Below are 24835 nucleotides of genomic sequence, written 5' to 3'. Positions count from 1 at the left end.
TAGTGTCCGGAGAAGCTGGATGCAGCTCTAGTGTCCGGAGAAGCTGGATGCAGCTCTAGTGTCCGGAGAAGCTGGATGCAGCTCTAGTGTCCGGAGAAGCTGGATGCAGCTCTAGTGTCCGGAGAAGCTGGATGCAGCTCTAGTGTCCGGAGAAGCTGGATGCAGCTCTAGTGTCTGGAGAAGCTGGATGTCGCTCTAGTGTCCGGAGAAGCTGGATGTCGCTCTAGTGTCCGGAGAAGCTGGATGCCACTCTAGTGTCCGGAAAAGCTGGATGTCGCTCTAGTGTCTGAAGAAGCTGGATGCCACTCTAGTGTCCGGAAAAGCTGGATGTCGCTCTAGTGTCTGGAGAAGCTGGATGCCGCTTTAGTGTCCGGAGACGTTAGATGGCAAATCCAGAGCGTTTGGGTTCGGAGAGCTTTGCTGTTCACTGGCAAAATGCTGAGGGGGGATAGTCCACCCCGGGGAGGAACAAATGCAAAAAAAAAAAGCTAGCAACAGTGTGCTGGGACACAGGATGACAAGGGGAGGAATGAGAAAACCCAGCTATCACGTAAACAGAAAACAGACAGGTTATTAAAAAAAAAAAGTTATTTCTAACCTTAAGGTAATCCTAAAATTTTGCCCACTAAGCCTAAATCTAAGACAAGAGGTCCTGTTCTGTGATGAGGAGGCGGCTACTGGAAGGTGGGGGGCTTGCAACACTTCCTAGGCATGCCCAGTTGCCATATTTTTTGTCGACAAAGCAACTACAGTACCGGCTTAGATTCCAGCTTTGGCAACCTATGAGATTGCAGGATCTATAGGCTGAGCTGCAACATATAGGCAGCAGGATCAGGGTTGTCGTAACATCATCATGGGCCACTGGGCAGAGCTGGGAACGTTCTCGCCTTTCCAGCAACATCCAAAGCCCCCCTACTTCTTCTCCTGGACCGCCGCTAGTCACGCATGAACAATGATTATGATGATGGAAATGTGTAGTATGTGGCTCCGTCAGCATCTTGATGCAGGGATTTTTAAAAAGCAACAGGGGGGGGGTTGCTCCCTGCGGTGCGGTCAGCGATCCAACTGTTAGGGTCCTATTACACAGAGCGATTTTTAACAATTAATGACTAACGCTAAACGATGGCAAACGAGATTGTTTAACGTTTACCTGAAATCGTTCACCATATTACACAGAATAGTTGTTAGTTACTACGATCATTATTGTAATTGTTATAAGATCGTTTTGTCCTTCTGATCCCAGCAAAACAATGAGCAATGTGCAATTACACTGAACGATTAGTGGACAAAGGCGGAACTTGAGCGAACGAACGTGGAATTACAGCGAACGATTAATAATGATTTAAGGTTAAGATCTAAATCAACGAAATATGAACGATTGATCATTGCCTGCAATTACACAGAACGATTATCATTTAGAGTCAAACGATATAACGATTTTTCGCACGATAATCGTCCTGTGTAATAGGGTTCAGAGCGGAGAGAGAAATGGGCAAGATGGCTCTGTACAGGATGCCCCCAGGCCCAGCCCCATCTCACCTCATACCTAGGTTTTCCCTAATCCTTACACTCCAATCTTGTAATCACTTACATACTAACATATATCATCATTCCATTGTCATGTATGTTCCATTCCTTATTGAGGAGGATATATATATATATATATATATATATATAGTGCTATACACAGACAGTAGGGTATAGGAGGGTATATATAGTGCTATACACAGACAGTAGGGTATAGGAGGGTATATATAGTGCTATACACAGACAGTAGGGTATAGGAGGGTATATATAGTGCTATACACAGACAGTAGGGTATAGGAGGATATATATAGTGCTATACACAGACAGTACGGTATAGGAGGGTATATATAGTGCTATACACAGACAGTAGGGTATAGGAGGGTATATATAGTGCTATACACAGACAGTAGGGTATAGGAGGGTATATATAGTGCTATACACAGACAGTAGGGTACAGGAGGGTATATATAGTGCTATACACAGACAGTAGGGTATAGGAGGGTATATATATAGTGCTATACACAGACAGTAGGGTATAGGAGGATATATATAGTGCTATACACAGACAGTACGGTATAGGAGGGTATATATAGTGCTATACACAGACAGTAGGGTATAGGAGGGTATATATAGTGCTATACACAGACAGTAGGGTATAGGAGGGTATATATAGTGCTATACACAGACAGTAGGGTACAGGAGGGTATATATAGTGCTATACACAGACAGTAGGGTATAGGAGGGTATATATAGTGCTATACACAGACAGTAGGGTATAGGAGGGTATATATAGTGCTATACACAGACAGTACGGTATAGGAGGGTATATATAGTGCTATACACAGACAGTAGGGTATAGGAGGGTATATATAGTGCTATACACAGACAGTAGGGTATAGGAGGGTATATATAGTGCTATACACAGACAGTAGGGTATAGGAGGGTTTATATAGTGCTATACACAGACAGTAGGGTATAGGAGGGTATATATAGTGCTATACACAGACAGTAGGGTATAGGAGGGTATATATAGTGCTATACACAGACAGTAGGGTATAGGAGGGTATATATAGTGCTATACACAGACAGTAGGGTATAGGAGGGTATATATAGTGCTACACACAGACAGTAGTGTATAGGAGGGTATATATAGTGCTATACACAGACAGTAGGGTATCTTGCCATCAGGTAACGTATGATTTCCTATCAGGCCTTATAATCCTTTTCTAAACATCGCTGCATTAACATTTCCCTACTTTTCCTAAGCACCAAAAATGTATTCAAAGAACATTTGGAGAAAGTCTGAAAGCCGCCTCCTGGTAGCGCCGAGGCTTCTAATCCCGCTGTCTTATTCAGGGCGGCAGCAGCAGCAATCCATTATTATGTGCGGATAGGCTCTCCTAATCTCCCCGGCTAATTGCTGGCAGTTGTAGTGCTCCGATATGACATCACACAGGCCGCTCATATCCAGGCTCACGAGATTAGCCGCTCCTGATGCATCTGGAGGCCGTGTACAATGCTGTAATCTGGAGGCAGATCAGATCCCGGCTCCGGCTCTCTGCCGTCATCGTACTCTGTGGTCCTCATCGCTGCCGCTCAGCGTGCTGCTGCTTTACAGATCGTTCTTACATATTTATTGTTTGGTAATGGATGGATACGGCAATACGGATGCCCTTTATATGTCCTAGATGGCTGGACGTATGTATTAGAGGGATACTGCCTGCTATGCACTGTAGGACATCATATTTCAGCAGATACCCTGCCATGCTTGCTTTCCCTCACAGTGACCATCACTTCTCACTATTAAAGAGTTAGTTCATTCATTTTTTTTCCTTCTAAAACAACTGGTGTCCGAAAGTGCCAGAGATTTGTAATTTACTTCTATTTAAAAATCTCCAGTCTTCCAGCACTTATCAGCTGCTGTATGTCCTGCAGGAAGTGGTAAAACAGTGCTCTCTGCTGCCACCTCTGTCCATGTCAGGAACTGTCCAGAGCAGGAGAGGTTTTCTATGGGGATTTGCTGCTGCTCTGGAAAGTTCCTGACATGGACAGAGGTGGCAGCAGAGAGCACTGTGTCACAACTTCCTGCAGGACATACAGCAGCTGATAAGTACTGGAAGATAGGAGATTTTTAAATAGAAGTAAATTACAAATTTATAATAACTTCTGACACCAGTTGATTTGAAAGAAAAAGATTTTCGCCGGAGTACCCCTTTAAGACTCTGCTCACACATGTAGTGTCTCCCAGAGTGGATCCCCATAGTGCCTGACTGCCCCCCACTGTAAAATATTTAGGGGGCTTATGTCTTTTTGACATGTAAGAATAGCCCTTCATGGCACATTATATCCGCTATAAAGCCTGATGGATCTGCTTATAGAGGCACAAATGGAGGTTCCAAGGGCAATGACCGTAAGGCCCACTGTGTAGTAAAGAGCAAACAACGGACACACAAAGACTGGCCTCAGACCTGTTAAATATAATACTTACTCCGCAAGTCCTAGAATAGTCTCTGTTTTGTACTGGCTATCTGCAGAAAACCTCTGCACGTCCACTCCCTTGCCGAGACCTTGGAGGATCTGAGCCTGGGTGAAGTCCACCAACCGCTCGTTGTAATAGTGCAGCTGTTCGATCAGGGGCACCAGTTCTATAGGCCAGTTGGCATTGGCGTAATCGGAGACGTACTTTGTAACCAACGTGATGAGCATATTTGGGTCCGCCTAGAGAGAAAAAAATATATAAATAAAATGAATTAGCCAATCTGCAACAAATCTGTAGATCCAGAATAAGTGAAGGTTCTAGATTTCAACCATGAACATAAGATCACTTTTTGAAGAATCCTGATTTTGTTTGATACGTTGACAATTTAAAGTGTCACTGTCGTGGTTTTTTTTTTTTTGTTTAGTTTTTTTGCACAAATCAATAGTCCAGGCAATTTTAGGAAACTTTGTAATTGGGTTTATTAGGCAAACATGCCATTATCTGCATTCAAAAAGACTTTCCCCAGTCCCCCCCCCCCCCCCCTCCTCTCTCTCATTCACTGCTCAGTATCAGGAAATCTCGTCTCTTTTACATCAGTCGAGCCCTGTGTAACCTATGGGAGGGGAGGGGGAAGGAGGGAGATTAGTCGCCAGCAGAGAGCAAAGAACAAAGTATTACACAGAAAGCCGGTATTCAGAGGTCAGAGAGGTCAGTGCTGACTTCAGATGAGACAGCCCAGTGATGTAGCTGTAAATTAACTCTGTTGTCCTGTTTTGGTGCCTCATCTCCCTCCACCCCTCCCCTCTCCATAGAAAACCATTAAGACAAGGGGAGAGCTTTAAACTGCTTTTTCATGACAAAAATGCATTTTTGGCTAATACACCAAATTACAAAATTTCTTAAAATCGCCTGTGCTATTGATTTCTGAAAAAATAAAAAAAATATTAAACAACAGGGACACTTAAAACCATATGGTAGATTCCAGATCACGAGACAACAGCACTAACCCTATTTGGCAATTCTAAATGGTGAGAAATGGTGGGAATTGTGGACTGGACTTTTGTTCCGTGTGCATGGAGCCTTACACGGCACAATGTTCGGAAGGAAGTGAGCGCCAACCTATTACATGCACATTGAGCAGGGAGGAGCTGGAGAGCAGCGAGAGGGGCTGCCTGGACCATGTATAGATCCTCCGGCTGGCCCATAAAAGAGAGCTGCGGTAAGCTGCCAGTGCTGCTATTACACGGGGTGGCGGGCAGCAGACCCCCACTATCGGGATTTTAGAACATGCTAAGAGACAACAATCAGCCAACATTGTGCAGGCCAGCTGATCGTTGCTTTTCAACATGAGTTATTACACCTAAAAATGATGGTCTGGAACGGACAGTAATCGGCCATATACGGCCGATAACAGTTTTTTTTTAATGGGGCCCTTAGGCAGCATGGAAGTAATGACAGGTCCCCTTTAATATTACGTTTTTTTGTATCTATAATGGTCCGTCACTAGAGATGAGCGAATATACAGGAATGACGAAACGTTTCGCTTCTTTAGCTTAGCTGGCAGTGCCGCTCCTCCCTGGGAGCCTGGAAAAGCTGGATCCAGCTCTGGGAAACTTCTCTCAGTTTATCAAACATGCTGTAAAGTGAAACAGGCTCAGTCGCCCCTAGCAACCAATCAGATTCCACCTTTCATTCCTCACAGACTCTTTGGAAAATGAAAGGTGGAATCTGATTGGTTGCTAGCGGCAACTGAGCCCGTTTCACTTTACACCATGTTTGATAAATCTCCCCCATTATCTCTATATGTCACCATTGTAAAAGCAAAAGCTACCAACATGAAGGAGCAATACGATTACAAGCAATGTATGCAGACAGTTACGCCTATTACTAGGCGATATGTTATACAATTATACGGCACCTTATCAACACCAACACATAGATAAACCAACATACAAAAGGGCAGAAAACATGTCAGAAGACGTCATCATCAATCACTATGCAAATATAGTCTGAACTGTAACGAAAACGTAGAGAAACAATAAAAGACTCACAAAAAACGAGGCTCTAGGGGATAGTCCTTCATCGGGAACAGAGTGGATTTGCATACAAAACGTGTTAATGCTACATGTGTAATTCAAGTCAGTCTGTCACCTTATACGCTGCTCTGTTTGTGGGCGTCTTGTCACAGCGCAGAAGGAGTACAGCAGATGAATATATAGTCGTGTGGGAGAACGCTCAGTGGACGTTATACTTTAATGTGTTGAATCCCAGCTCTTTACAAACGTGTCCAGTGGGCGGTCCTACAGCTCTTTACATACGTGTCCAGTGGGCGGTCCTACAGCTCTTTCCAAAGGTATGAGTCCAGTGGGCGGTCCTCCAGCTCTTTCCAAATGTATGAGTCCAGTGGGCGGTCCTACAGCTCTTTCCAAATGTATGAGTCCAGTGGGCAGTCCTACTCTGTGACTGACAACCTGCCTTGCTGGAAAAAGCTGCAACTCTCTTATTAGGACCCGCCCACTGGAGCCATAGGCTGTATTCATGTTTTACCAGACGCCCTAGAGCGGCATCCAACTTTATTCAAATAATGAACAATCGAGTTGCACTCATCTCTATTAGATATCTCAGACCATGGATTCAAATGGGGGGGGGGGGGGGGCAGGACCATGTGCCGCTATAGAGGTCCATCTAAGGGGTCTGACATCTGGAGGCAAGCTGCCATTCAATGAGATAAAGCTATAGAGGGAGGAGACTTAAAGCCTAAATGGCATTATGTAGGAGCTTAAGGTGAGTCTCCGCAAACTTTTCATTAAAGGGGTCATCCAGCGCTATAAAAACATGGCAGGTTTTTGCAACTTAGTCCCATTGAAGTGAACAGTGTCCATTAATAAAGTGTAGTTTTAACATTACATACTCTTCTATATACTTCAATACAGTCCATAGAATTTTACATATAGTGTGCCCCCCTGCTGGACACTCCATAGGAATTACACCTGATTTGTGACGTCACGGTTTTTGAGAGAATTTGAACACTCCATGGTCTACTAAATTAAGGGAAATAGCAGTATATGTGCATTTCCCATAGTTAATGTACATTAGGAATATGTCTAACTTTCCATAAGTAATAACATATTAAAAAATACTTTTCGCCGAACCTCTCCTTTAATTGCAAATCACACCTGAACTAGAGATAAGAGCGCTGCTGATTCTGGAAGAAAGCGGCCATGTTTTTTTAGCGCTGGATAACCCCTTTCATAATGTTTCCTAAAGCTGAAGATATCGATCTGAATGTGTCTGTCTATATGAGAATTACTAAGCAGTTTGGCCCAGGTTATTCTGAGGTCAAGTTACTGATGAAGCTACAAAGTTGCAGATAAAGCCTGCCAGGGACTTGTTTACATCAGCCATCTTAGAAAGGAGGGGGGGGGGAGACAGACAGAAAGACTCCCACACAGATTTTTGAGTCTTCAGCAGAAATCAGCAGCTCAGAACTGGGGGAAGGAGACTGAATAGATAAGAAGTATGGAAGGAATTATTACAGCAGCAGTATTATTACATCGGTAGTATTATTAAAGCAGTAGTATTATTACAGCAGTAGTATTATTACATCAGTAGTATTACAGCGGTAGTATTATTACAGTACCTAGCTAGTATCATTTGCTCTTTATGAGGACCCATTATATCACAGGTGTCTGTTAGGGAAGCAGATGGTATTGGTAGGGCCTGGATGTTATACAGTACACCTGTGGCAATGGAACTGAATTAAACACTGAATTGTGTCTCTATATGTATATACTGTATATATCTTTTTTGGCCATACTATTCCTAGCACTTACACTGCCACGTACACCCCAGAAGAATAAATGAATTACACCATCCATAAAGGTCCTCTCTCTGGCGGTTATTATGCACGGCAGCAGACGGGAGTTGTGTTTAATTGCCCAGAAAACATTATGTAATTGTGTATTTCAGCCGCTTTACATGACGTTAATCTCCAGCGTCCGTAACTTCAGCCTCACATGTTAGGAGTAATTGTGGGGGGATATGTAATGTGAATGCGCCTTGCAGGAGGGGAGCTCTGCGCAGGCTGTGCTCAATTCATGCCATTATCCTTAATCCGAGGACTCTATACAAGAAGCCACATGTCGCACGATGTCACGCAAGGAGCCATCGAGCAAATGGAAATGATGGATTTCAGGTTGGCAGAGTTGAGCAAACAATTGCAACTGAAGCAATATGACAGTCTATACGCCACATGGCTGGGGATTATCATCCAAACAGCACCCTGATGGGTAAGAGGCAAGTTGCTTTGAAACCCTGCGCTATGCCCCCTCACCAGGGCCGTCTTAACAGCATTATGGGCCCCTGGGCAGAGGTGTGAATTGCCCCCCCCCCCAACCGAAGCCATCAAATCCCCCACATCTTTGTATATAGTGCCCCCCATAGTAGCCAATCGCCCCATATAGTGCCCCCCATAGTAGCCAATTCCCCTATATAGTGCCCCCATAGTAGCCAGTGCCCCCCATAGTAGCCAGTGCCCCCCATAGTAGCCAGTGCCCCACATAGTAGCCAGTGCCCCCATAGTAGCCAGTGCCCCCAAAACAACAAACCAGTTACTCACCTGTCCGGCGGCCCCAGCAGCTCCTCTCCCGGCAGAGCGCGCACTCCCGTCATCCTCCGGGCACAGGCGGCGGGGTACAGAGAGACTGCTTGTGCCGGAAGTGTCCGGCTGCACGACACATCCAGGACACAGGCAGCATCTCTGTACCCCGCTGCCTGTGCCCGGAGGATGACGGGAGTGCGCTGCCGGGAGACATCAGCTGCTGGGGCCGGCGGACAGGTGAGTTCCGGGACCGCCTGCCCCTTCTATCGCCGCTCAGCTGAGTCAATCAGAAGCCCAGAAAACTGCTGCTTATTGCACTTTCCTGCGCTTCTGATCAGCTCAGCTGAGCGGCGATAGAAGGGGCGGCCTGAGCAGCGATAGAAGGGGCGGGCTGAGCGGGCTGGGCAGGCGGAGGGGGCAATACAGGGGGCGGGCGGGACGGCTTCCTTGCGGTGCTGCTTGGGAGCCGTCTTGGGAGCACTGCTTGGGAGCAGTCTTCGCTTTATAGGACGCACTTAGTGCGTCTTATAAAGCGAAAAATACAGGACACAGAGGGCAGGGGCCCCCTAGGACACAAGGGCCCCCGGGCAGCCGCCTACTCTGTCCAATGGGTAAGACGGCCCTGCCCCTCACTTATCCCAGAGAGACGGCTTCCTTCCATCTGGAGGACAGCTAATCCAAAGGAAAAGCAAGGGGTGCGGGAACATAATAAAAAAAAAATTATGCTTACCCATTTCTGGTGATTATTCTGATTCCCAATTGAAGTCGGGAATTTTTGTCCCTGTGATGGGGCAACTGGCATCTGCCTGGTAAGGGTTTTTGCCTTCATCTGGATCAACACAGTGGGGTTTCTGTGGGTTGAACTTAATGGGCTCTTGTCTTCTTTTAACCTTATTAACTTTATTATGTTAGTATCCCTGTGGCCTCGCAATGCTGCTTAACCGATCTCTAAAAATAGAGGCCAGTACCTTGAGTGATACCTCCTAGGAGAGGTGAGAGAGAACTAGGAGATGGGGACTCTCACCTTCTAGACCCTTGAGCTTATGTCACTTCCTGGATATCATGGTGATGTCACTTCCTGGATATCATGGTGATGTCACTTCCTGGATATCATGGTGACGTCACTTCCTGGATATCATGGTGATGTCACTTCCTGGATAACATGGTGATGTCACACCCCGACTCCCAGAGCTGTGCGGGCTGTGGCTGCTGGAGAGGATGATGGCAGAGGGATGCTCAGTGTCCCTCCAGTGCCCTGTGTCCCCCTGCCATCATCCTCTCCAGCAGCCACAGCCGCACAGCACAGCTCTGGGAGTCGGGTCATGACAGCACCATGTTATCCAGGAAGTGACATCACCATGATATCCAGGAAGTGACATCGCCATGTTATCCAGGAAGTGACATCACCATGATATCCAGGAAGTGACATCGCCATGTTGTCCAGGAAGTGACATCACCATGATATCCAGGGGGGCACAAGGATTTTTTAAAGTGTGACATCTTCCAGCAATGGAAGACTCGAGATGCCCCCATACACATTAGATGATCAAGCGGCATTCATAGCACTGGCATCATGTATAGTTGAGGGGCTTATGGGCACCAGGTCCAACTATTACTTCTGCACCTTGTCAACCTCCACCAAAAGCAGCCTCCAAATAGTTTTTCTTACACACAATAGATAGCACAGCACCTTAAAAAAATTCAGAAAGTCAAATAAAATGAATAATTTCTTTTGAAAAATTTTTTTTTTTTAAAAGCTGTTTTTAAATCCCAGCCGCAAGTGTCAGATTTTCCCATCCTATATCCATCCATAAGTTGAGTTGAAACCACCTCGCAGCCAGAAATCGTGTTCGGAAATCCTCTCAGGGATTAAGTCCGGCTGTGCTCATGGGGCCACTGAGACGGCTCTATTGAGATGTGAGCACGCGGGCGCGGAGATTACCCCCAAATCTTTAAATGACATGCCGCAAAGCCTGGACCTTCCGGTGATGTGCTACCTGCTAGAACACTATCACACGCCAAAAACATTTACGGAGCGTTGACAATTACACCGGATTGGATACTAATCTTCTCAGCCTGATACGGCCATTTAAAAGCAATTGGTTAAGGTTTAGGGATTGAAAGACAACCTAAAGGAAAGACTCCCCCCCCCCCATTAAGAGTCGCAGATTGTGGCCCGGTGCGGATATTTATCACAGCGGCGCATTGTTCGGGGCATTCAAGCTGACACAAAGAGGTTAAATTCTCGCACTTTTACACACTTGAAATAACAATGCGGCATCGCTGCGGCATTGAATGTTCATTTCAAAAAAAGGAAGAAAAAAAAACATCAATACAAACAGCCTACTTAACCTGAAGCGGTCGGGGTTTACACTGACAGCACAATGAAGTTGTGTATTATTGCTGTTTCTCGCTGCTGTAGGTGCTTTAATTCCAGCTTAATGTATGGCAGCTGCGCAAATAGAAGAGTTTGGAAACAGCAAGAAAGAGAAGCCGGGGGATAAAAAGCTCCAGCGACTGACTCGGGTTGCTTTTTTTAATGTATAAATTGATGCGGGGAGATTCAGCGGAAAGAAGCCAGAATATTCTATTCCAAGTTTCATTTTCAAGAAAACAAAAACATTCTATGTACTTTGACATATATGTAATTTTTTGCATCTTATTGGATGCTGGAAGTGTTTTCTGCCCGACACATGTTAACACCCGGCTCCACGTTCCCCAATGCATCAGCAGCATAGAGCGGAAGATCACCGACCTGGACCAAACCCACAGGAAAAACTTCCTCCACCTCAAAGAACAAAAGCAGTGTCAGCAATGTGACTTTGCGCTCCTCGGTCCGTACTGGGGGACCGAGGAAGCGCTAAGCCTCTGGTTGTTTTTGGTTAGCAGTCATCTGTCTGAATGCTGTCTTAGCTTTCCAGCCACACCCGCATTGCCTGTTATGGTACTTTTACACGGAGCTATAATTTTCCCAATCGCACAATTAACGATTTTGAAGTTATTTTTTTTATAAAGATCAGCGTTTAGATGGAACGATATATCGTACGGAAAAATCGTTTTGCGATTGCTTAAGCCTATCTCGCACATAGGTTAAATAGGTGAAAGACTGTTTACACGGAACGATCTGCAATTTTTTTGCGAACAACCAACGATGATTTGAGAACATGTTGAAAGATCAAAATGAACGATTTCTCGTTCGTCGTTTGATCGTTCGTCGGAACGATTATCGTTCGAATTCGATAGTTATCGTGCAAATTCGAACGATAATCAATCCGTGTAAAAGCACCATTAGGGTCCTATTATACTGAGCGATTTTTGATGAATAACGACTAACAATAAACGATCGCAAACGAGATTGTTTATCGTTAACCTGAAATCGTTCACCATATTGCACAGAACAATAATCGTTAGATATGATCGTTACTGTGATTGTTTATTCCTTCTGATCCCAGCAAAACAATGAACAATGTGCAATTACATTGAACTGAAAAAATACGGAACTAAAGCGAACAAATGTGCAATTACAGCGAACGATTAGTGATAATTTTAGGTTCAGATCTAAATCAACGACATACGAACGATTTTTCGATCTTTGCCCACAATTACACAGAACGATTATGGTTTGAATTCGAATATAACGATTTTTCGCACGATTATCGTCCCATGTAATAGGGCCCTAAACGCCCTATTACACGGGCCGACTCTGGGGAGCAAACGAGCGCTGTCAGCGCTCGTTTACTCTTCGTTCCCTGCTCGCTGTCTCCGCTACCCCAAGCGGCAGCAGCGAGTGGGTGAGTCCGGGGAGGTCCGGGGGGAGCTGCCCGGGTGATCGCTGATCGTCCGGGCAGCCCATAGGATATAGCGGCGGTCTGCTGCCATCGCTCCTATTACACGGAGCGGCGGCTGCAGATCGCTGCTATATAAGTCGTTTGTCTTTCAATATGTTGAAAGACAAACTACATCAACGATCTGCCGACATGACTGATGTCGGCTGATTGTTGCCTCCTATTTCACGGGACGATTATCAGCCGTATTGGCCGGCTCATTTCCCTGCTGGCTTTTGAGTGTTACTCAGCTGAGCACTTTACCTCTCCTGGTTATACTACATCTGTTGCCTGACCCATTGCCTGATCTTTCTACCTGCTTTGTCTGCTGCCTGCCCTGACCTCCTTGCCTGTTCCTAACTCTCCTTCTTTCTTAAGTTACCCCGCTGACCCAGACCAAAGACTCTTCTTTACTGTGTTTGTTTCATCTGTCTTTGTTTTCTGTATCACCTGGTGTAGGACAGGGACCGTCACCGCGGTTGTCCGCAGCTGTTTAGGGCTGTTGTGACAAGTAGGTAGGGATAGAAGGTGGGTTGTAGTGGCTAGGGCTCACTGTCTTGTCCTGTTCCCAACCTCTGTCCGGCGCTTTCGTGACAAGCAGCACTGAGGAAGGCTCTGTGTATACATTAGTGGTGCCGAAATGCGTTGCTGACCTTAATGAAAATCAATTCAAACGTCAATCCCCTCTCCCGTATGATCCTCACTGGACCCTACGATCCTGGTGCGATTTGAGTGTATTTCTTCCCGGATTTGGTGCCGCTTTTGCACATTGAAGTGGAGGAAGTTTCCCCTGCTGGTCTGGTCCAGGCCAGTGATCTTAGGCCTAGGAATACTATACCATTGGTGAGCCTTCACAAACAGCATCGGTTTAGTTGTGCCTAATGATTGCACCTGTCACTTTTTAACGATTAATGGTCACAAACATCATTATTTAACATTAACCTGAAGTTGATCCCCATATTACACAGAACGATAGTCGTTATTATAAAGGTTTACTCCATCTGATCCCGGCAAATGAGGAAACCACGTGGAATTATACTGAACAGGATAGGCGGAATAGTGTCTGATTGTAAGGGGTTCTATTGTTGGGAATCCCAGCGATCTGCAAAATTTGGTCCTGTGGCTCCTGTAAGAGCAGTGGTCACATGTACGCATTGTGGCTTTGTACATATCGGTGTTTTCCAGGACTCCCTAGGGCTGCATCCAACTTAGTCAGCCACAGATATTCAAATGTTCAGATATTCAGATGATATTGGCGATATTCCTGTTATACTGTTATAAGTTACAATTTAGGCTGTCCAAACATTGTCATGTCATACGCTCAGATCCTGGCAGTCTCTAAAACTATAGAGACTCTCTATAAATCAGGTGCATTGCAACCTGGGCACTTTTAGGCTGTGTTCCCACACAGGGTTTTTGCTCAGTATTTTGGTCAGTTTTTTTTTAAACAAAACCAGGAGGAGCTTGAAAATACAGAAAGGCTATGTTCACACAGTGTTGAAATTGAATGGATGTCGTCATTTTATAGCAAGTAATTCCCGTTATTTTAAAATGTTGTTTACCATAAAATGGCGGCCACCCAATTAATTTCAGCAGTGTGTAAACATAGCCTTTCTGTGTTTTTAATCCACTCCTGGTTTTTGTTGCAAAATACTTAAAAATGAACATAGCCTTAAGCAAGATACAAGAAAAGTCGGTCTTCATAAATTACCTCCTTAGTGTTTGCGCGTTCACGACGTAGAAGCTGAATGTTTCTGGCGCCATGTCTGTAGAAGCCAAGTGATCTGTTATGGCTGCGATGTCCCGCACACACCAAACACATTAATCTAGCAACATTGTCATCCGGAATTATGAATGGCAGAGAGATGCATACCAGGAGCATTTATATGTAAATGATATCATAGCATGATGAATTCCTGGCAGATCTTATAATGGACTCTCTCATATCCATCACATCCTGAAGGGTATCCTCATTCATGTATATATGTTATTTTTGGCTATCCCTCCCAATCATTCACATTTCATGATGCATTCAGTCTTATCCCTGATTTCCACGCTCTTCTGTGCTGCTCTTACACTGTGCAGTTTTGTTCAGCGTTTGCAGCAGGTGTGAATGATAAAGAAGCAGAAAATATAAAGAACAGATGCTACTTGTCTTATACACTCACCGGCCACTTTATTAGGTACACCTGTCCAACTGCACGTTACCACTTAATTTCTAATCAGCCAATCACATGGCGGCAACTCAGTGCATTTAGGCATGTAGACATGGTCAAGACAATCTCCTGCAGTTCAAACCGAGCATCAGTATGGGGAAGAAAGGTGATTTGAGGCCTTTGAACGTGGCATGGTTGTTGGTGCCAGAAGGGCTGGTCTGAGTATTTCAGAAACTGCTGATCTACTGGGATTTTCACGCACAACCATCTCTAGGGTTTACAGAGAATGGTCCGAAAAAGAAAAATCATCCAGTGAGCGGCAGTTCTGTGGGCGGAAATGCCTTGTTGATGCCAGAGGTCAGAGGAGAATGGGCAGACTGGTTCCAGCTGATAGAAAGGCAACAGTGACTCAAATAGCCAACCGTTACAACCAAGGTAGGCAGAAGAGCATCTCAACGCACAGTACGGCCAACTTTGAGGCAGATGGGCTACAGCAGCAGAAGACCACACCGGGTGCCACTCCGCTCAGCTAAGAACAGGAAACTGAGGCTACAATTTGCACAAGCTCATCGAAATTGGACAGTAGAAGATTGGAAAAACGTTGCCTGGTCTGATGAGTCTCGATTTCTGCTTGAACATGACAATGAGTTCACTGTACTCCAATGGCCTCCACAGTCACCAGATCTCAATCCAATAGAGCATCTTTGGGATGTGGTGGAACGGGAGATTGGCATCATGGATGTGCAGCCGACAAATCTGCGGCAACTGTGTTATGTCATCATGTCAATATGGACCAAAATCTCTGAGGAAGCTTCCAGCACCTTGTTGAATCTATGCCACCAAGAATTGAGGCAGTTCTGAAGGCAAAAGGGGGTCCAACCCGTTACTAGCATGGTGTACCTAATAAAGTGGCCATGTATATGAATCCATTACACACCAGTAGAAGTAGCGTCTGTCCTTTATTGTATCTGACTCACTGTGATCCACACCTGGTTTTGGCTTCAAGCTGGTGCAAAACCTCCAACAAAGACTGAGCAAAACTGCACTGTGTAAGAACAGCCAAACTACTTTAGCAGCACAATAAAACCTTAAAGAAGATTTTCTTTTTTCGGAACGGCCGGGAAGGGGGCGGGTAACAAAAAAAAAGAAAAACACAACATCCACTAACCTTCCCCGGCTCTAGCCCTGCCAACCGCATCCCACAGCGCCAGTCACTGCCACTTCCTGGTCTCGGCAGGCCCATTCAGCGGCTGCACACCTCCGTCATATCCCAAGTCCCATCCCATGACTAAGAAACTGACGGACACGGGAGACTAAAGCAGCCGAATGCGGCCAGCAGCGATAGAGCCAGAGCGGTAAGTGAATATTATTTTTATTCACCCACCCTCTCGCCAGGTGTTCTGGAAAAATGGGTCCCTTTAAGGGTTAGAATTTTTTAAAAAAAATTCAATTAGTTGCCCAGCCCTAATATAGGGCGGAGATATAAGAAATATGTATACTCACGCCTCTACTTGCTCCAGGTTCACCACTGCCATCACTGATGGTTACAGCGAACACTCCCCACAGGACGCTGCAGTTAATCAATAGTACAAGAGTGGCTGCAGCGTCCTGTGGATGGTGTGCAAACATCACAAGTAGAGATGAGCCAATCTAAACAAAGTGAATCGCTTTCTGCTCCGCTCCCTGTCGCTCCACCCCAGGTGCCGGGCAAAAGCTGGATCCAATTATGGGAAACTGGGAGAAATTCCCCAGGATTGAATCCAGCTTTTCCTGGCATCTTGGGAGGAGAGGCAGGGAGCGGAGCAGCACTGAAAGGCAGGCGGAGTGCAGATCAAACAAAGCGATTCACTTAGTTAAAATGAGCGATCTCCCTCCTCCCCCCTCCCCTCTCCATAGATTAGACAGGCCTCGACTGATGTAAAAGAGTCAAGATTTCCTGATAATGAGCAGTGGATGAGAAAGAGGAGGGAGGGGGGACCTGGGCCAAGTCTTCTTGAATGCAGATAATGGCATATTTGCCTAATAAACCCAATTACAAAGTTTCTTAAAATCGCCTGGACTATTGATTTCTGGGGGGAAAATAATAATAATAATAATAATAATAATAATAATAAAAATAATAATAATAAAAATAATAATAATAAAAATAATAATAACACGAAAGTGACACTTTAAGTATACATCCTTGTTTACATCCTCTGCTCTGGGAGTCAAAAAGCAGCAGCAGATTTGAATCTCTAGCACTTTTGATTATGATGGAAGGCCGAACTCTTATCCTTGTATCTAGTGCAAAGAAATAAGGAAAGCAGCAAAGATGGTGGAAAGTAAGCTTCTTGCTAATAAAGCGATTCTTAAAATACTCGCAGGTAATCTGGGAGTTCAGGAGGATGTGGGCTCAGCTCACACCAGATTTTGCGCACAGCAGGTGCCGGACTAATTGGCGTCTACAGGTAGGGAGGTTTCTCAGTCTTACAGTCAATACGAAGAAAAGAAAGATGCACATAAATCAGCGTTGGAGAAATCTACAGTGCAGAATATACAAAGATAGTGGCTTATATCTACAGCAGTATATAGGGTAACTAGTGAACGTCCAGGACTCACGGCCACTTACTGACAGAAACTATTCAACCGGTGGTGGGGTGCATTTACAGAGTATAAGAAGTACTGTATACTACATGATCAGTACGAGAGTAAGCTAAAACTATACTGCTGCCTGTCAACCTGAGTGGCAGAAAGCATGGTTAGTGCTGTGCGCTGCCACATATCCCTGAGGGTTACTGGTTCTCATTAAGGAGATACAGATGTGCAGAGAGTATTACAGGCAATGCTTCATGGGAGACAGTATGCAAATCACATCTCCTCAAGATGGAAAAGAGCAGAGTCTCTAGTGCCACCTATAGTCCCACTGGGGAGCTTTTATGCCCATCCGGTTAAAGACGTAGTCCCATGAACAGTTAAATCGGCCGGCAGGGGGGTGAGGGGAAATAACAAACAGACATCCGCAACGTATGGACCAACAGTGATCCAAGCCACATTTGTGGGTCCATACTAGGTTGAGTTGATTTTGTTGTCCGTACAGATCACGGCCATGTAACACGTATGGCCGTGTAAATGGAGCCACTCAAACAAAAGGGTCTGTAGTTTGTCCATAGTCGTAGACAGAATTACGGAAGGCTTACGGCTGGATTCTCGTATAGCGAATGTGGGCACGATAGCGTCTGCAAACAGCAACCACAGCATGAAGGTCTAGGCCAGGGATGAGGAACCTTAGGCCCTCCAGCTGTTGCAAAACTACAATTCCCATCATGTCTGGACAGCCAAAGCGAAGCTTTGGCTGTCCAGGCATGATGGGAATTGTTGTTTCGCAACAGCTGGAGGGCCGAAGGTTCCCCATCCCTGGTCTAGGTCAAGGAAAAAAGAAGAGAATCGCGCTCAGAATAGTAGAGTCAATATTAGTGATAGGTACCTTATGCACAGGTATTACTCACTCTGTATGGGGGTCTAACGGACCAGCCGAAATAACCCCCCTCCTGGTAGGCATATACACAGTCCAGCACCGGACTTCAAAGCAAGAAGAATTTTATTCAAAATGTAAATTTATTAAAGGGGTATGTTCCACTCAAACATAACATTTGATATGTTGCTGCCCATGGTGAGACTAACAATTCCTTCCATACTTTATCTGCAACGTTGTAGCTTCTTTGTAACGCTGGAAGGGATAATCCGAGGTCAAGTTGCACAGTGATTAAATCTCCCAGCATTACTGAGTTGCTACAAAGTTACAGATAAAGCAAGCCAGGGACTTGTTTACATCAGCCGAAAGGAGGGAGGAGGAGGGGGAGACAGAGAGAAAAGCTCACACACAGATTTTGGTGTCTTCAGCAGAAAGCAGCAGCTGAGAACTGGGGGAAGGAGACTGAATAGATAACAAGCATGGAAGGAATTGTTATTCTTACCATGGGCAGCAACATATCAAAAGTTATGGTTGAGTTGAATACCCCTTCCGGAATAAACACAACAGCACAAGGTACACCTGTATTTCCTTAAAGGTTGGTGACCGCATTGCAGCCTATGGGGTACGACCGTATTATATTGTAGAACAGGCATCTCTCCTATGGAAATAAAATGAGAAAAGTATCTGTGCAGCAAATGATGGCGTCTTTCTGCTGACACGCCGGGCCTTTAGCTGATGAGAACTGTCGATCCTGATGGAATTAAATGGACTGGAAGATCAATAGTGTTCTGATCAGTCTATTAGGAGGCATTATAGCTGAGCAGTCCCTCTGGCACCTGACGAGTCACATATGACAGCAGATGCTAAAGGAGTCTGCCGTATTGAAGACTATGCACAGACTAGCAAACAGGGGCTGTCTCCAGGGGATGCTGTGCCAGGCTTTGCTTCCTATTATATGAAGCGCACTGTGGCAAGGAGGAGTTCCTGTTCATGTCTATGAGACGGCACATCATAATATCACAGCAGACCTGGTATTCAGCAGTATCCACAGGTTCTGTACCAATCATGCGTTATCATCCCTGCCCACAGGGACAGAGTCTCCTAATCCCATAGATAGATAACATCATAAGAACATCACTGAAACAACGGCCGCAATATCCAGTAGATATCCAATAACATCGGGCAACTATAGAACATCACCCACAACATACTCCTATCCCCCCTCTCCTCTTAGAAGTTATCATCTGAGACGGCCAGAGGGGGAGGAAGCGCAGGGCCGGAGAGCAGGACAGACAGGACCTTTTCTGCTTTCTGAATAAACCTTAATTTTCTCTTACTGATTAGTCAGATACTAAGACTTGTTCTTGTATTCTAATTTGTTTCTATTTTCTGACTTGTTTTTTTTTTATTTCCCTTTTTGTACACTGTTATGGAGGCGGCCATATTGCCTGGGCTGTTCTAAACAGCATTTAGTGACATGCTTTACAGCAAAACTCATGGACATAGACAACACAGACTCTGTCCCCAGAGATGAAGGTGAGACATTACTGAGCGCGCTCTGTGACCTGTGATGAGGTCATTTCACAGGAAGCTGCTATTGTCTCCTCTATCTACTGGTGTCACATAATTCTGGTTATACAATAGTACATCCCCTCTGTTTATGCCTTGGCTCCACTAGTAAGATGACTGTATTATTATAATACGGCAAGTCTACATAAATTAGTTGTATGCTATAGATGCTATAAAATTGCCTTGATTTATGTAGCTTAAAGGGATTGTAAAACTTTTTTTTTCTCTCAAATCAATTGGTGCCAGAGATTTGTAATTTACTTCTATTAAAAAACAGTGACACAGTGCTCTCTGCTGCCACCTCTGTCCATGTCAGGAACTGTCCAGAGCAGGATAAGTTTTCTATGGGGATTTGATATTGCTCTGTACAGTTCCTGACATGGACAGAGGTGGCAGCAGAGAGCACTGTGTCAGACTGGAAAGAATACACCACTTCCTGCAGGACATACAGCGGCTGATAAGTACTGGAAGACACGAGATTTTTTTTTTTAAAGACGTAAATTACAAATTTCTGACACCAGTTGATTTGAAAGAATTTATTTTTTCATTTTTACTGAACTACCCCTTTAACTCTAGACATGAATAAGAAATAAGAGTATTTTTAACTTGTAGCTAAACTTCATCCGTGACCCCGATCTTCCCCCTCTTTTACTGCCACTGATCATTTGCGCTGCGTCGCTCCAGGTTTCAGCTTATCTCCCGACAGCAGACGGCATGCCAAGAAGATCGTCCACCTCCGCGAATCGCCCTTCAGATATCACATATGTTGTGCTGCGGCCTCGGCCGTACTTTATATGCGGAATAACCAGGTGAACGGCCTTATCAGGACAACCTTTTCCTCTATAGCTACATTTATTCAAGGCAATTATTGATAGGTCCGCCGTCTCCCGTAATCCCTCATTGACTTGCACTGCTGACTTTGTCAAAAGTGATGAAATTCCATGTCTGGGCATCAGTGGCTGAGCCCGTTCCAACGGCCGATCCATAGACAATGAATGGATGGCACTTGATGAAGACAAGTGGGTGACTGGGATTTGTAGTTAAACTTCGGCTGCCATAGGTCAGCTAATAGAGTTTTCCTGCCAGGATTTATGATCATTGCCAGAGAGAAGGAGAAGGAAAAAAATTCTGCTAAGAAAATCGCTTTGTGATCTATTTCCCTATATTATTTATGCGGCTATAAATTATGGTATAGGTTTTCCTGAGCCGTGCAGTTCATTAAGGAAACCGCATAGAGAGGCCAGGCCGCGTGGTCGTCAGGAGATGAAGGATTACCCCGGGAACACAGATTAGACCATGGAGGAAGACGTTTATACTGGATATTTTTTTTTTTTTTTTGCAGATAAAGTATAAAGTAGAATTTAGATAAATAGATCTAAAGATAAAGAGATGGGATGTTAATTCTATAATACTTAAAGGGGTATTCTTATTTCATCAAATTTTACGTTCTTTCAAATCTACTGGTTCAGAAAGTTATAAAGATTTTAATTTACTTCTATATAAAAACTAATCTCAAGTCTTCCAGTACTTATCAGGCCTGCAGGAAGTGGTGTATTCTGACACAGTGCTCTCTGCTGCCACCTCTGTCCATGTCAGGAACTGTTTAGAGCAGCAGCAAATCCTCATAGCAAACCTCTCCTGCTCTGGACAGTTCCTGACATGGACAGAGGTGGCAGCAGAGAGCACTGTGTCAGACTGGAGAGAATAAACCACTTCCTACAGGACATACAGCAGCTTATAAGTACAGGAAAACTGGAGATTTTATAATAGATGTAAATTAAATTAGTAAACTAGGCAACAAAGGGACAACTGTACAGTGGTGGAGTAAATGCAGCTCATCTGCAATTCAACTAAAAGGAAGATGAGCTGAAGTTACCCAGCTCCACTACTATACACTGAATAGTGCAGGGCTTCCGGCTGCATTCACTGCTTTGTGTATCGGCCAATCATCATATTGTCCTGTTACCCCCCCTTTAAGGGTTCAAGTCCAGAGAACCCACATCCATCCATACATTATGAATTAATACAGTAAGGGGGTCCTTGGCTTGGGATCCCCATCTCTTGGGAGTGGAGAGCATCCTATACCCTGGAGGACCTGTCCTGCCCCTCCCTAATAGTTATATCACCAATATACACTTATTGCGGGAAATGCTTAGGGCTTTTTCCCTGCACTTACTATTGCATCAAGGCCTCACTTCCTGGATAACATGGGGATGTCACTTCCTGGATAACATGGCAATGTCACTTCCTGGATAACATGGCAATGTCACTTCCTGGATAACACGGCGATGTCACTTCCTGGATAACACGGCGATGTCACTTCCTTGATAACACGGTGATGTCACTTCCTGGATAACACGGTGATGTCACTTCCTGGATAACACGGTGATGTCACTTCCTGGATAACACGGTGATGTCACTTCCTGGATAACATGGCAATGTCACTTCCTGGATAACATGGCAATGTCACTTCCTGGATAACATGGCAATGTCACTTCCTGGATAACACGGCGATGTCACTTCCTGGATAACACGGCGATGTCACTTCCTTGATAACACGGTGATGTCACTTCCTGGATAACACGGTGATGTCACTTCCTGGATAACACGGTGATGTCACTTCCTGGATAACACGGTGATGTCACTTCCTGGATAACATGGGGATGTCACTTCCTGGATAACATGGCAATGTCACTTCCTGGATAACATGGCGATGTCACTTCCTGGATAACACGGCGATGTCACTTCCTTGATAACACGGTGATGTCACTTCCTGGATAACACGGTGATGTCACTTCCTGGATAACACGGTGATGTCACTTCCTGGATAACACGGTGATGTCACTTCCTGGATAACACGGTGATGTCACTTCCTGGATAACAAGGTGATGTCACTTCCTGGATAACGCGGTGATGTCACTTCCTGGATAACGCGGTGATGTCACTTCCTGGATAACGCGGTGATGTCACTTCCTGGATAACACGGTGATGTCATTTCCTGGATAACATGGTAATGTCATGACCCGACTCCCAGAGCTGTGCAGGCTGTGGCTGCTGGAAAGGATGATGGCAGAGGGATGGTCAGTGTCCCTCCAGTGCCCTGTGTCCCTCAGTGTCCCCCTGCCATCATACTCTCCAGCAGCCACAGCCCGCACAACTCTGGGAGTTGGGTCATGACATCACCATGTTACCCAGGAAGTGACATCACCATGTTATCCAGGAAGTGACATCACTATGATATCCAGGAAGTGACATCACCATGTTATCCAGGAAGTGACATCACCATGTTATCCAGGAAGTGACATCACCATGTTATCCAGGAAGTGACATCACCATATTATCCATGCAGTGAAGCCTTGATGCAGTAGTAAGTGCAGGGAAAAAAGCACTTTATAAGCATTTCCCGTAATAAGTGTATATTGGTGACTTGTATAACTTTTGGGGGAAAATACAATACTTTAATAAAAATTTTCCATGGACTTCTCCTTTCGGAACTCATTCGATGAGGTCCCAGAAGTTCAAATGGACGATAAATAAAATTATACAATATATACTGTATTAGCCTCGTATATTATACATAATACACTATGCGGAAGTGGAGAAAGAAGATATAATAGAATAATATATCAGCCTGGGAACCATTGACAAGTACAGACCAACACATACAGTATACCCCAATCTGCAAAAGGACTACACAATGTGCTATTAAAAAGAAAAAAAATGCAGGTGTATCTCGGAAATAGAATACCTGGGTATTAGTCACTGCATTAGTCAGTGAGTGGGAGCTGAAGTATAGACGCTGGTGGCAGAACACACAATGTGTCTCAAGTAGAGATGAGCGAACCTGGAGCATGCTGGAGTCCATCCGAACCCGATCGTTCGGCATTTGATTAGCTGGGGCTGCTGAAGTTGGATAAAGCTCTAAGGTTGTCTGGAAAACATGGATACAGCCAATGACTATATCCATGATTTCCACATAGCCTTAGGGCTTTATCCAAGTTCAGCAACCACCGCTAATCAAATGCCGAACGATCGGGTTCGGATGGACTCCAGCATGCTCCAGGTTCACTCATCTTTCTTTTTTTTTCTGCAAAACAAAAAAAAATCAACAAAAAAAAAAATGGATGAAAAACAGATGAAATAATGTATACATCCGTTTTGATCCGTTCTTCCATTGACTTAAATCACAAAAATAAAAAAAAAAGAATCAAACAGCCACATTTTTGTGTACAATAAAAGAAAAAAACAGATGCATTTTGATATTTTTTATTTTTTTTTTAATAATGGAAATAAATGGAAAAACTGATCAAAACATCAATTTTTTTAAATTGGTTTTTCATTCTTTTGCGTAAAACAGATGAAAGCAATAATGCAGTGTGAACATACATTAAGGCCGGGTTCATCCGGCGGTTTTGCAGTATCAAATTTTAAATGGATACTGCACAAAAGCATCTGGGTTTTTTTTCATCCGCTTTTCATCCATTTTTTGCAAAAAACGTATTGTGAACCCAACCTAATTTTCAGACAATATTGCATAAAAAAAAATATTTATATCATAATGCTTTATTGGGTGTGAGGTTGGTGACAGATCCCCTTAGAGTGAGACTGATTGTAAATTAGCTGCACATAACATAACAAATATCCTCATCCCCTATAAAATTTACTAGAAATTCTATTAATATTTGGGTAATTATTATTTTTTTTATATATATATTGTGTAGACAGATGATAATACGGAAACATCTAAAACTAAAATGCAGAGCGGCAAAAAAGTCAAAGAGCAGCTGAGTACTGGTGATGGATGTGAGACCGCTGCCCGGGCGCTCGGCGAGGTGATGAGAATCCGCTTCTTAATTAGATATAACTTATGTTCTGGTCTCTTCTAGCAGATCACCTGCACGGTGGCACCGGAGCGGAAACAGACAGCCATGAGGACTTACCCTGTAGAGAGGATGGCACTTGTCCTTGAAGCATGGTGCCAAATGGGCATAGATCTGCAGGCTGTAGTAATACGCTGCCAGCTGGAGGGACAGAGCCGAATGCGATTGCTTTTCAAAGCATTTGTTGGCATCGAGAACCTGCGGAAAAATGAGGGAGATGGAAGTGACTTGGCGAAAGCAAACACAGACGAGCGGCTGCGATGCTCTGCGTAACGGTGATCTCTCTATAATCTATACAGAATGATGTCGCTTATCAATTTCACTTAGAGACGAGATTTAATATTAT

General features: G+C 44.5%; 1 protein-coding gene across 2 annotated transcripts in view; it reads right to left on the bottom strand.

Annotated features, from left to right (window-relative positions):
• NBAS (NBAS subunit of NRZ tethering complex) overlaps positions 1 to 24835 on the bottom strand; it is a 445751-nt gene that overhangs the window by 163070 nt on the left and 257846 nt on the right. For both annotated transcript variants that reach the window (XM_069973153.1, XM_069973154.1), the window contains exons 40-41: positions 24550 to 24687; positions 4016 to 4245 (exon numbers count right to left, since the gene is read on the bottom strand). In XM_069973153.1, the coding sequence (XP_069829254.1) occupies positions 4016 to 4245; positions 24550 to 24687 (368 nt within the window). The remainder of the gene's footprint in view (positions 1 to 4015; positions 4246 to 24549; positions 24688 to 24835) is intronic.

This window comes from Dendropsophus ebraccatus, chromosome 6 (genome assembly GCF_027789765.1).
Source record: "Dendropsophus ebraccatus isolate aDenEbr1 chromosome 6, aDenEbr1.pat, whole genome shotgun sequence".
NCBI classification, from domain to species: Eukaryota; Metazoa; Chordata; class Amphibia; order Anura; family Hylidae; genus Dendropsophus; species Dendropsophus ebraccatus.
The sequence above is the reverse complement of the archived record's forward strand: the minus strand, read 5'-3'. Positions and strand labels throughout refer to the sequence as shown.